This window comes from Dipteris shenzhenensis, chromosome 25, assembly GCF_047967505.1.
Source record: "Dipteris shenzhenensis isolate YYH24624 ecotype China chromosome 25, Dip_SZ_1.0, whole genome shotgun sequence".
Taxonomy (NCBI): domain Eukaryota; kingdom Viridiplantae; phylum Streptophyta; class Polypodiopsida; order Gleicheniales; family Dipteridaceae; genus Dipteris; species Dipteris shenzhenensis.
The window spans coordinates 18,417,350-18,431,600 of NC_141620.1; the positions used below are offsets into that span (position 1 = coordinate 18,417,350).

General features: G+C 44.8%; 1 protein-coding gene across 1 annotated transcript; it reads left to right on the forward strand.

Moving 5' to 3' along the window:
• Positions 1-11,592: 11,592 nt before the first annotated feature.
• On the forward strand, positions 11,593-13,298 carry LOC147885544 (protein LIFEGUARD 2-like). Its single transcript, XM_087396609.1, has 4 exons — positions 11,593-12,230; positions 12,502-12,615; positions 12,731-12,888; positions 13,082-13,298. The coding sequence occupies exons 1-4, from the start codon at positions 11,957-11,959 to the stop codon at positions 13,289-13,291; spliced, it is 756 nt and encodes a 251-aa protein (XP_087252735.1). The 5' UTR covers positions 11,593-11,956; the 3' UTR covers positions 13,292-13,298.
• The last annotated feature ends 953 nt before the right edge of the window (positions 13,299-14,251 follow it).

Sequence of the window (14,251 nt, forward strand, 5' to 3'; positions counted from 1 at the left end):
CTTTATCCATGATCAGCTCGCGTACAAAGTGATATTGAATCTCAATGTGTTTTGTGCGAGGGTGGAACACCGGGTTCTTTGCAATCACCATGCAACTCTGATTGTCACATGATAACTGCGTAGGCTTGTTCTGCACTGCACCCATGTCCCCCAAAATCCTCCTTAAGCACACTGCCTTGCAAGAAGCAAAGCATGTAGATTTGTACTCAGCCTCGGTAGAAGAAAGAGCAACTGTGGGTTGCTTCTTACTGACCCATGACACAACTCCAGATCCAAGTGAGAAATAGTACCCTGTCACTGATCTCTTGCTGTCCACGTCTCCTACCCAATCCAAGTCACAGAATCCAGTCGAGATGTTGCCCCTGGTATAGGTGATGCCATAATCAAGTGTGCCTTTGATGTATTTCAGCACCCGCATCCCTGCCCTCCAATGGTTCTCTCGGGGCTTATTGGAAAACCTGCTTAGTACACTTGTCGCAAAACTGATGTCTGGCCATGTGTTGCACAAGTAGATCAAGCTACCAACAAGCCTTTAGTACTTTCCTTCGTCCACCAGTGGTGATGAATCCTCGTTTGAGATCTTCGCGTCAACCTCCATAGGGGTACCAATTGTTTTGCACTCAGCCATGCGAAATGCCTTCAGTATCTCTCTAGCATACTTCAGCTGTGAAATGAAGATCTATTTTGGCTCCTACCAAACTTCAATCCCCAAACAAAAATGCATCAGTTGTCATTTCAGACTCTCTTCCTAGCAAATGCTTCGTCAGCGAGATCTTCTCTTCATGGTTCCCTATTATGACAAGGTCGTCCACATAAACGACCACGATCATACACTTGCCTCCTTCTTTGAAGATATACAAATTTGCATCAGATGGGCTCCTTCTGAACCCATTTTGTAGAAAGTAGGCATCAATTCGCTAGTACCACGCTCGTGCAGCTTGTTTCAGCCTGTAAAGTGCCTTCCTTAGTTTGCAGACTTTACCTTCTGAGCCAAGGATCTCAAAACCTGGTGGTTGTTCCACGTATAACTCCTCCTTGAGATCTCCATTCAGAAAGGCGGATTTCACATCCATTTGAAACATGGGCCAACTTGAGACCAATTGTACCTTTTCCTTTTGCTGGACATTTTGCATCATTGTCGACTGCTACCATGATGTCATTCCCTACCGATTGTAGAGAGGTATACCAATCCTTCCGACTGGTCATGTGGCGCGATGCACCACTATCAATGATCCAAGGTTCATTTGCAGGTACATGAACTGCCTCTCTGCAAATCTCCTCAATTGCGACGAACAACTCTATTGGTACTGTCTGCGCACTGTTGCTGGACTCTTTCTTCACTCCGTTCTTCTCATCTACAATCTTCTTCGGCACTCATTCTGCTTGTGCCCTACCTTGCTGCAATAGAAGCACTTGATCTTCTTCTTTCTCTTTTATCATCAGAAGAAGATGGGTTACCAGAGTCCTTACCCTTACCTTTCTTTGATCTGGTCCAGAAAGCCGAATCTTCTCCAGTCCTCGTCATTTGATGCATCTACTCCTCTAGAAGCATCGTGTTGAAATTCTCAAAGTTGAGGGGCGGATTTCTATTCTGTGTATTCAGTGCTATAACAAGACCGTTGTACTTTGGTGGGAGAATCCGTATGCACCTTCATGCTAGATTCTCGCTGGTGATGGTGATGCCAATCACAGTCATTTGATCGCACAGATTCTTCACCCTGGTGATGAACTTCTCTGCCGCTTCAAACTCAGACAACTTCTCTGTCGTGGTCTCGTACTAATTTTTCAAGACTGTCCATGCCTCCGCTGTGGTGACATGTTGAATTAATGCCATGACGGAATCACTAACACTGCAGACAATAGAACACAACACATCTGCATTTCTTCTTGTCCACGCGAGAATCTCATCCGCAATTAGTAGTATTTGTTGTCTTGCATTGGCTGGATCCGGCAGCCTCATGTCCACCCCAGTAGCAGTGTCCCAAAGCTCATATGTGCTTAGGATGGTCTTCATCTTGAACTTCCAGAGAGGATAGCTAGAGCCGTCCAACTTTCCGCTTACACCGAATGGTGGGATTTACAGTCTTGCGGGCTGGGCCGTCTCTCACAATCTGCTCGCAAATAGAAACACACTACCAAATCTTCTTGCTAGAGTCTAGGCTCTGATACCATGTAAGAAAATAATACAACGTTTGTGCTCAATAGATAACAGGATCTTGTATGCTAGAGAGAAAACAAGATAGTATGGAGAATCAAAAATTTGATTACTGTAGAACTGATACAATAGATGGCGCTGCCTTCCGACCGTGCGCTCCTGTGAAAGAAGCTTCGATGGCGTGCTAGAAATAGTAGAAGACGGAGGCTGAATGCTAAGGAATAAGGGTTGCTGTAGCTAGTGATGAAATGGGCTTCACGGGCTTGCTCTTATATAGCCACTAGTCGTAGTCGGTTAGGCTCAATTGGGTGGCCAACCCAGTCCGCCCAAAACGGTCGACTGGGGTTGGTCCTGAAATAGGCCACCGACTATATGATAGAACCGGTGCACAAAATAGAGCAACTGACCTACGGACTCCGTTCGGCCCACAGCCATCTGGGATCATCTGAGGCTCCAAACGAGCCCCGCAACCTGAGAGTGGGCTGCCCCGGGAAATGCTCCATCTACCCTCAATGCGGTCAGTCAAGGGATGTCTTCTCACACTTACATGTAGCCTAGTTGGCGGTGTGTCAACTCTATCTGAAGCGGTCCAGCCATCAGGCCACACATGGCCCCCATTTAGTGTCAAAACTAAGACCTACCGGATAATCGAGCTACTCAAATGCCTTCTCCTCATACGGGGGGCTTACAAGTAGAGTTAGCTAGTTCCTGTGTAGTTACATGAGAGTGGAGCATTGATATCTAACAGTCCAGTCATCAGGCCACACATGGCCCCCATCGGGTGTCCAAACCAGGACCTACCAGATAACGGAGCTACTCAAATGCCTTCTCCTCATATGTGGGGCTTACAAGTAGAGTTAGCTGGTTCTCGTGTAGTTACACGAGAGTGGAGCATTGATATCTAACACCTGCCCTCAATGTCCACCCGCAAGTGAACTTACTTTATCGGCCCAATGCCAAGTCGATGAAGATGCCTCTCCAGCAAGTCTCTTCCAAGAGCCTTCGTCAGATGTCCACAACATTCTCTATAGTCGGACTGTATACCAAGTCGACCTCTCCATCCATGATGAGCTTGCGTACAAAGTGATATTGAATCTCAATGTGTTTTGTGCGAGTGTGGAACACAGGGTTCTTTGCAATTGCCATGCAACTTTGATTGTCACATGATAACTGCGTAGGCTTGTTCTGCACTACACCCATGTCCCCTAAAATCCTCCTCAACCACACTGCCTCACAAGAAGCAAAACATGCTGATTTGTACTTAGCCTCGGTAGAATAAAGAGCAACTATAGGTTGCTTCTTGCTGACCCATGACACAGCTCTAGATCTAAGTGAGAAATAGTAACCTGTCATTAATGTCCTGCTGTCGATGTCTCCTGCCCAATCCGAGTCACAGAATCCAGTCAAGATGCCCTTGGTATAGGTGATGCCATAATCAAGTGTGCCTTTGATGTATTTCAGCACCCGCATCCCTGCCCTCTAATGGTTCTCCCAGGGCTTATTGGAAAACTTGCTTAGTACACCAGTCGCAAAACTGATGTCTGACCGTGTGTCGCACAAGTAAATCAAACTGCCCACAAGCCTTCTGTACTTCGCTTTGTCCACCAGTGGTGATGAATCCTCGTTGGAGAGCTTCATGTCAACCTCCATAGGGGTGCCAACTGTCTTGCACTCAGCCATGCCAAATGCCTTCAGTATGTCTCCAGTATACTTCAGCTGTGGGATGATTTGTTTTGGCTCTTGCCAAACTTTAATCCCCAAAGAGAAATGCATCTCTATCATTTCAAACTCTCTTCCTAGAAAATGCTTTGTCTGCGAGATCTTCTCTTCATGATTTCCTGTTATGACAAGGTCATCCACATACAGGACCACGATCATACACCCGCCTGCTTCTCTGTAGATATACAAATTTGCATCAGATGGGCTCCTCCTCAACCTATTTTGTAGAAAGTAGGCATCAATCCACTGGTACCACGCTCATGGGGCCTGTTTTAGCCTGTAAAGTGCCTTCTTCAGTTTACAGACTTTACCTTCTGAACCAGGGATCACAAAACCTGGTGGTTGTTCCACGTATACCTCCTCCTTGAGATCTCCATTCAAAAAGGAAGATTTTACATCCATCTGAAACACGGGCCAACTTTCTTGTGCTACTAAAGCCAAAACACTGCGAATTGTGGTTAGTTGAGCTGTGGGAGAAAAAGTATTCTGATAATCAAAACCATGTACCTGTGCGAATCCTTTTGCCATGAGCCAAGCCTTGTACTTATCCGTGCCGTTGAACTTGTACTTGGTCTTGTACTCCCACTTGGTGCTGATTACCTTGCATTTTGGTGGTCAATCCACAAGGTCCCAAGTGTTGTTCTTCATTATGGAGCCATACTCCGATTGCATAGCCTCCATCCACCTATCATCACCCTGTGCCTCTTCAAGACACTTGAGTTCTTCAGCACGGATCACCTGTGTCATCAAAGAGTAGTTGACCAAGTGTTCATGCGCCCTTCTTTGCTCCTCTAATCTCTTGGATCGGTGGTGTTCGGATGGTTCCTCCTCAATGGCTGGAGGTTCTTTGCCATCCAAAAGCTGCTTTACCCACTTTGGGAATGGCCGTTGCCATTGTGGTTTTGCAGGCTCTTCTTCCTCTTCTTTATCTTGAATCCTCCTAAGCACCGTTGGGGGAGTTCGGTCTTCTGTTGGTGGTTGTACTAGATGGATATCTCGGTCCTGATTGTCTGGGAAGGAAGCGTCCTCCTCCAATTGATGCAGCTGTTTTGAGAAGACCACATCGCAACTTACTATTCCCTTCTTGGTTACAGGATTATAGAGATGGTAACCCTTCGCCTCTTCACTATAGCCCAAGAAAATACACTTCCGGCTCTTTGGTTCCCATTTGGTCCTGTTAGCATCAGGGACATGCACAAAACAGTCACATTAAAAAACTCTGAAATGTGCAGCTGAAGGTTTCTTACTAGAAAAGGCCTGTAGTGGAGTCATCGCGTTCACAGCCTTCGTGTAGCTACGATTCAGAATGTAAACTGCCGTGTTACATGCTCCAGCCTAGAAAGTCTTTGGCAAATCTTTGCCTTTCATCATACTCCTACCCATTTTGCAGATGACGCGCATCTTGCGCTTTGCTACTCCATTTTGCTGTGATGTATGTGGCGAGGGTTTTGCCTCTTGATCCCGTGACTTTTGCAGTAACTTTTGAATTCACTTGATGTGAAATTTTCTCCACCTCTGTCTAATCTCAACTTCTTCACCTTCCTCCCCATTTCTTTCTCGACCATTACATGCCATTCTTTGAACTTACTAAAAGCCTCATCTTTAGTCTTTAGGAAGTATATTCCATATCCTTCTACTGTAGTCGTCGATCAGCATCATGAAGTAGTAGGAACCACCCAAAGCTTCCATCTTCATCTTTTCGCAAAGGTTCGTGTGAAAGAGCTCTAGAGGAGCCTTTGCCCTGCTGGCCTCTTTATGAAAGGGCTGCCGATGCTGCTTGCCCATAATGCAAGCTTCACATACATCGGGCAGATCTATAATTTCTGGCAGGTTTGCAATCATTCCACTTTTATGCATCTCCTTTAAAGAACGAAGGTTTAGATTACCAAACCTCTCATGCCACAGCTTAGTGTTCTTCACATCGGCTCGAGCACTAAAAGTTGAGAGTTCGTAGATGTGGTTGCGCCATGTACCTTTACCAATGACCTTCCCTTGAAGATCCGAAATCTGTGTGCCATTCTTCTCGAAGTGAACGTTGAGGTCCTGATCTGTGATCGCAGAAACAGCAGACAAGTTCCTCTTGATATCTGGCACATAAAGAACATCGGACAACTGTTTTACAACTCCATCTAACTTGAGAGCAATCGTACCTTTTCCTTTTGCTGGACATTTTGCATCATTGCTGACTGCTACTAGGATGTCATTCCCTACCGGGTGTAGAGAGGTATACCAATCCTTCCGATTGGTCATGCGGCGCGATGCACCGCTGTCAATAATCCAAGGTTCTTCCATAGGTACATGAACTGCCTTCATGCAAATCTCCTCAATTGCTATGAACACCTCTACTGGTACTGCTTGCGCGCTGTTGCTGGACTCTTTCTTTACTCCATTCTTCTCATCTTCAATCTTCTTCCGGCACTCATTCTACTTGTGCCCTGCCTTGTTGCAATAGAAGCACTTGATCTTCTTCTTTCTCTTTTTATCATCAGAAGAAGATGGATTACCCTTACCTTTCTTTGATCCAGCCGAGAAAGCTGAATCTTCTCCAGTCCTCGTCTTTTCATGCATCTTCTCCTCTAGAAGCATCACGGTGAAATCCTCAAAGTTGAGGGACGGATCAGTGCCATAACAAGACCGTCGTACTTTGGTGGGAGAATACGTATGCACCTTCATGCTAGATTCTCGCTGGTGATGGTGATGCCAATCACACTCATCTGATCATTTCAGACTTAGACAGTTTCTCGTTCGTGAGTTGAGTCTCCAAATTCAGTGCCGTAACAAGACCGTCGTACTTTGGTGGGAGAATACATATGCACCTTCATGCTAGATTCTCACTGGTGATGGTGATGCCAATCACACTCATCTGATCATTTCAAACTCAGATAGTTTCTCGTTCGTGAGTTGAGTCTCGAAATTTTGAATCCGCATATGATTTGTGGTCTCGTACTGATTTTTCATGACCGTCCATGCCTCCTCTACTGTGGTGACATGTTAAATTAACGCCATCACAGAATCACTTACATTGCAGACAATAGAACATAGCGCATCTGCATTTCTTCTTGTCCACGTGAGAATCTCATCCGCAATTGGTACTATCTGTTGTGTTGCATTGGCTGGATTTGGTATCACAACCGGCTTCACGTCCACCCCAGTAGCAGTATCCTAAAGCTCGTATGTGCTTAGGATGGTATTCATCTTGAACTTCCAGAGTGGATAGTTAGTGCTGTTCAAATTTTTGCTTTCGACGAATGGTGGGATGCGTAGTCTTGCGGGCTGGGCCATCTCTTACAATCTGTTCGCAAATAGAAACACACTACCAAATCTTCTTGCTAGAGCCCAAGCTCTGATACCATGTAAGAAAACAATACAACGTCTATGCTCAACAGATAACAGGATCTTGTATGCAAGAGAGAAAAGATGATAGTATGGAGGATCAAAAATTTGATTACTGTAAAACTGATACAATAGATGGTGCTGCCTCCCGGCCGTGCGCTCCTGTGAGAGAAGCTTCGATGGCGTGTTGGAAACAGTAGAGGACGGAGGCTGGATGCTAAGGAATCAGGCTTGCTATAGCCAGTGATGATAATGGGCTTCACGGGCTTGCTCTTATATAGCCACACCAATCGTAGTCGGTTACACCCAATTGGGTGACCGCCCAAAACGGCCGACAAGGGGTCGGTCCTGAAATAGGCCACTGACCACACGATAGAACTGTTCGGCCCAGAGCCATCCGAGATCATCTGGGGCTCCAAACGAGCCCCGCAACCAGAGAGTGGGCTGCCCCAAAAAATGCTCTGTCTACCCTCAATGCGGTCAGTCATGGGATGCCTTCCCGCACTTGCATGTAGCCTAGTTGGCAGTGTGCAAACTCTATCTGAAGCCGTCCAGCCATCAGGTCACACATGGCCCCCATCTGGTGTCCAAACCAGGACCTACCGGATAACCGAGCTACGCAAATGCCTTCTCCTCATATGGGGGGCTTACAAGTAGAGTTAGCTGGTTCTTGTGTAGTTACACGAGAGTGGAGCATTGATATCTAACAATGCTAACTTGGGAGATGTAGATGAGTCAGCACACTCACATCCCTTCAGGTCTGCACTTGGTCATGAGACCCAGTACCAGTCAAGTCCCTTGCCCTCTCCTACTCCCACTAGTACTCCTCGCTCCGTAAGCGCTTGTAGTAACACCACTTGCTCTGGCTTTGCCACTACCATGAGTCTTCCTTACCCGGTCAAGGATCTATCCTATGAAATCACGGTTGCTGGTGGAGAGATAATAGAAAATAAAAATGGCTCAGCTGTGATGGCCACCATGAGGCAGTTGATGAGCCACCACTTTAGGAGCGGCATAGCTACTGACTGGCAGTACCAGGATGACCAAAAGAAGCAGGCAATCATCGATGAATTGAAAAGACAATACCCTAACTCCCCAAATTGGGAGTTTAATGAGGATTACATGCGAGAGTGCATGGGTGGGGTCTTGAAGCATCGTAGGTCACCAACCTTCAAAGGGGACGTCTAAACCCAGTTGGTTAGACAAAGCTGAATGGAAGTTTTTCAAGAAGCAGTATAGGGACCTCCCAAAATGTTTGAGGGTCAGAGGAGGGCTATGAGGAGACGGCTGGACTCTGTAGGTACTTCGCACTTTGGTGCAGGTAGATGGTTGCCATTTGAGGCAACCATGGTAAGTCTACTTCTTCTAATTTAATTTATTGTTCTATTTGTTTTATTACATATTGCATGCACTTTATCTAACTCTCGTAAATTGGGCCCACAACAAGTTGCGATGGGTCGCCTTCCCACAGACACAGCGACGAGATGCAGGTTTTACATAGGAACAAATTGAGCAGGAGGCGATGGAAACGACGGTCGATTGGGGCTGAGGTGGCTGATCGCATGATATAAGTCTACTCCTACTTGTAATCTCACTTTTTAAACTGTTTTATTCTTTAAATTCCAATCTAATTTCCAATTAATATGGTTTTAGTCTTAGAATGCAAGCTCGAATGTCCCATTAGCAGAGGTGAGTGGTGATGACGAGGGATTAGGCTTACATGGCTTCGACGAGGGCCAGGGATCAGGTGCAGCTCTCAAGGGCTAGGGATCAGGCCAGCACGACGAGGACGACGATTTGGATGAGCAATAGTAGTAGTGGTATTAGTAGTAGTTTGTATATACTTCGGCATGTATATGCTTTTGTATGTCGGCTCGTTTGAGTGATTTTGTATCACCCTTTTCGAAAGGGTAATTTTGTAACAAACAATGTTTTATATCTTCGGCATGTATATGCTTTTGACGCTCGGCTCGTTTGAGCGATTTTGTATCACCCCTTTCACAAAGGAAATTTTGTAACAAACAACATGCTTTTGTAATTACTAAAAAAAAAACATTACTGGGGCCAAACAGGGCTTGTTGTGGCCCTATTTAGCCCCACTAATGTTTTTTAAAGCTTCTATTAATCGTCGCTATATAGCGATGTTTACCAGTGTCACTATATAGCAACACTTATATAGCGACTGTTCTTTTTCGATGCTAGTAGCGACATAAATACCGACCTTTGCTCTCGTTTAAAAAAAAAAAAGTGTAAACAGGGTTGGTATTTCCGTCAAAAAATGGCTTGTGCCTTGTAGTGTTAGACCATTATTTTGTGGAGGAGACCATTTTGTTGTAGATTACCCATCATGATATATTGAGTGGAGTTCACCACTTACAACTTTGCGAATTTTCTACTTTATTAGCCCATATTTGTCAAAGTGACCACTTTAGTGCTCCTAGAAACCCAATTTGAAATTCACCACACGATATTGAGTGGAGGGGATATGTTCAAAAAGAAAACCCAAATGAAGAGAAAAAGCCCAAAATTTTTGAATAGTGTATTCTCTCTAATTTCTCTAGTGGAAAATAGTTGGTCTGAAAATATGATAACATAATTACATATCCATTACACAGTTACATATCCATTCCAAGAGCATCATGGACGCAAATCTCACGTCCATAAATGATCAATTTCTCATGTATCCTGATAAATTGCAATAAGCAAATCATTAGTATTTAATTAAAATCATTAATTTAAGAATATTAAAATCAAAAGAGCTACAAAATAACTTCAGATCAACTAAAAGCATATGAATCTCTATCTTTATTGTGTCCCACTATATCACAATGTATTGGAATCCATATGCCTCACTCTCAATATGAATCTCTCTCTCTCTCTCTCTCTCTCTCTCTCTCTCTCTCTCTCTCTCTCTCTATGTCTCACACACACACACAATCCATAGGAATCCATGTGCTCCCCCCCCCCTCGCTCTCTCTCTCTCTCTCTCGCCCCTAAAGTGTCTTCATAGCACACTCCTGCTACCCTCTCTCCCTTGCACACCCCTTTTGAGCAATCCAAAAATCAATAACATCCTTTTAATATGTCCTAAACAATATTGAAGTGATAGATTGGGTCTAGGGGAAGGGCGATGCTTCACGAATGTTGAGAGGAGGACGAGGGGTTGAGAGGAGGCCGAGTGGAGGTTGAGAGGAGGTTGGGAGGACAGAGAGGAGGTTGAGATGAGGTTAAGAGGAGGAAGAGGTTGAGAGGAGGCTGAGGTTGAGAGGAGGAAGAGGTTGAGATAAGGAAGCTGAGAAGAGGTTGAGAAGAGGAAGAGCTTAACAATAGGAGGTTGAGAGCAAGATGGTGAGTGAATGAAGATGGTTTGGGAGGACTCCCGAGAGGAGGGGGCACTTTTCAAAATTTTCATTTTTTTTGGAGGGAAAAAAAATCCGTGATTTGGTAGGGGCACCAAGAGAGGGAGGAGGGTAGGGGGGACTAGCTAAAAGTCAAGGGATAGGTAGTAAGAGAAAGGTAAGTTGGAGCCTAGTGGGGACCACTATCAATGAGAGGACAACATGGAATCTGAGTCCATTCTTTTAATTCCCATTGGTTGGTTTGCGAATCACAAATCTTAGGGGCCTAATCCAAGAGGCAATTTTTGAGTCCAAAATTCCCTTAATGAGAGCTCGTGTGAGCCCTTGGATGAAGGGAAAAATGAATACCGAAGTTGGGACCCCCCCTAAATTAATGAAGGATACTTCCACTAAGCTATCGAGTGTCAACACTCTAAGTGATAAAGTGTGTGTGAACCCATCAAGCCAGATGGGCTACTTTAAGTCTAGACAGGCTGGTGAATGCAGCTTTGGGGCAGTTTCACAAGCATCCTTGGATGGATGTACAGATGTTAATCTTGGGCCAAAGGTACCATGACACCAAAAATTTAAATCTAACATGGTGTTTGAGTCACGCTCAAGTTTTAGAGAAATTTCGCCTTGCCATGGGCTATAATACATGAGTACCGTATCACTTGGATAACACGTGATTGTTGAAGGCTCATTTGAAGTATAAGAAGAGGAGGGCATGTCTCCCAATACGTTGAAAAGTATTCCAAGCCTGCTTGGGGTGGATTCGGATTACAAAAGGTGATGCCAGGGGCTTTGGAGAAGGTGCTTTGGAAATTCTAGAGGCATTTGGCGTATGGTTCTAGAGAGTGCGGGAGGAGCAAGCTTTTCGCTCTTTCTATTTCTAAATTGGAAGCGTGGCATGCTAGAAATTGGTTGCGCATCAGCATCGAGTAGGAGGGCGGGCTCGAATTGCTTCCATCGCAGACAAACCGGGATCAGAAGAAGAAATTTCTCTGGGGCTGAGGCTGAGAAAGGTCGAGGAGACACGAGCTCAATTCTCCATTGTTGCGGAGAGCGAGACACGATTACGCAGAAACAATTGGGAGGATGCAGCAGATGATCAGCGTTCGGATTCTAGCGAGACAGATGGATTTGTAGTGATCGATCATTGTTCATAGAGCTGCGATCAATCAGCTCTAATATAGCAGCCAGCTTTGCCGGAAGAATCAGTTGGGCTTTGTGCTGTATCCGCTCCGAACTCGATTATCGGCGAGCAACTGATCGTTTGACAGATCTCAACTAGTTGGGTTGTGCCGTTTTGACGGCCAAATCGAAATCGCAAAACAAATTTGTGTTGATAGATCAGCCTTCGCGGGTTGAATCGATCATCCCCAGTGTTGAAGAATCCCGTATAGAAGCCATGTATCCTACCGCTCCTGCTGCCATGGCTCCCCTCTACAAAGAGCCTTTCCGCGACATCGAACAAGGCTCCCCCCCCACCCTCTACCCGACCATCCCCGCAGAAGAGAACGCCATCCGCTGGGCCTTCGTCAGAAAGGTGTACACCATCCTCAGCATGCAGCTCATCCTCACTGCTATCGTAGCCGGCCTCGTTACTTTCCATCGTCCCGTTACGTTGTTCTTTCTGCGTACTCCTGGACTCCTCATCTTCTTTGCGATCTTGCCTTTTATATGTGAGTATTCTGATTGCAATTGCCACCTTTCGTATTTGTCCCATTTGGTTGAGACGAACCTCTGAGTTAAAGGCATTCTGTTTTAGCTCTCGCAGCCTCACCTGCGGCCTTCCTGTGCATAATCCGTTCATGACAAATTGGCTAGCGAACGTGTTTCTTCGATTTATGCACCCTAAGAACTGGATTTCATCCTCATCGAAAGCGTTTGTATGATTTAAATCTTTAGATTCTTATTACACTGATTCAGATTTTAACATACTGATCTGTGCAGTGATTTGCCCGATGTATTATTATTCCCAGAAACACCCCATCAATCTCATACTGTTGGCACTTTTCACGGCTTCTCTCAGCCTGACAATCGGCATGACTTGCGCTTTCACAAACGGTAAAATTTATTCTTCCTTATCTCTCTTACTTGTATGCCATAATCCAAACCAAGTCAGCATAACGGGCTCAGGTGTAGGGCAGTGTTCTTATCTGTGTTTCAACGCTTAATACAGGAAAGGTCATATGGGAATCGGTTCTGTTGACGTCGGTGGTGGTTGTCAGCTTAACGCTCTATACATTCTGGGCAGCCAGGAGGGGCTATGATTTCAATTTCTTGGGTCCAATTCTTTTCACATCACTGATCATCCTCATTGTGTTTATCATAATTCAGGTATGTTTACTCATTCTGCCTAATTCTCCTCTTCTATTCAGTTCCAGATCATCTGTGTTTCGAGAAGCAACTCTTTGTTATAATCGGCATCCCCAATGTGAAATTTTCAACGGTAAGGCAGCAGGCTTCTTTGTTCATAACGTCTGGTGACTGAATGCTAATCAAAACACTGCATCGGACAACCGTTTTGCAGATCTTCTTCCCAATGGGACGCATCTCAACGATGATATACGGGGGAATTGCATCCCTTGTATTTAGCGCCTTCATTGTCTACGACACTGATAATCTAATAAAGCGATACAATTATGACGAGTACATCTGGGCCTCTGTGGCGCTCTATCTGGATATAATCAATCTCTTCTTGTCTTTGCTGACACTGTTTCGGGGTTTTGACAACCAGTAAGGGTGGTCAAATTGCCAACATAATACAGAACTGGGTACCTAAAACTGCTCCCAAGAATGTAACTTATCTTTAGACTATCATGTATATACTCCTTGAAAACTCAAGAGGAACTCTACATGCTTCTTTTCCATAACTCTATGCATTACTCTTAATTGGATGCTGGGAAAATCAGCTTCTTTTCAAGGATGTCATGTTCGTCTCTTGCATCGTTTCTCTGCTTTTTATTATCTTATGTAATTTATGAGTTCTCCCCTTTTTCAGAAATTACTCACCTTTTTGTAAGTAGGTTGTTGCTCTAGTTCCTTCAAACCTCTCTCTCTCTCTTATCAGTAAGCCGGTTAGGGAGTGCTATTGGGAACCTTGAGTAAATTTTAAGGTATCTTGGCCCCTTTTTGCATGGCCTTTGTACTTTTTTCTTTGGATCTATTTTTAATGAGGAAAAGGAAAATAGGAAAAGGGATGGTGCCAAGGCATTTCATGTCTGTTTGTTCCAACGGAAGTTGTGCGCAATTCGAGGCCCGATGATGTGTGCTTTCATTAGAGCCTTTCATGCAATTCACACATTATGTCAATTTAAGCAAAGCATGATAGACCTTAATGTAGGCCTACAGACATCATTAATGTCCTTCGTCGACTATCACCATTAGATGCATGCCCAATAATTGGACCAAGCGTGGGCTTTATCTTCTCATTCCATAAGTTGCCAATGGAATCCCATTGCTTGCGAACAAAGCTTGCATCAAATCAACTGCAAGTGCAATGAAGTATGTAACTACCAAGCATGGGAGGACATCATGCAATGGGTTAGCAAGGCAAAATCTTGCATGTCTGCGCCAATGACAAAATTTTGAAAGGCATCAATAATATTCCCTTTTGGCCCTTCTCCCACTTTGATCATGCATGTAGTCATACACTCATGATCATATGATTTATATCCATCCAAACCCCGTGTGCGTGTCC

Bases quoted from the DNA above. Each gene is read 5' to 3' on its own strand.
- LOC147885544 (XM_087396609.1), top strand. From the start codon at position 11,957: ATGTATCCTACCGCTCCTGCTGCCATGGCTCCCCTCTACAAAGAGCCT. The intron at 12,231-12,501 runs GTGAGTATTCTG...TGATCTGTGCAG, and splicing joins TGCGATCTTGCCTTTTATAT to TGATTTGCCCGATGTATTAT. The intron at 12,616-12,730 runs GTAAAATTTATT...CGCTTAATACAG, and splicing joins GACTTGCGCTTTCACAAACG to GAAAGGTCATATGGGAATCG.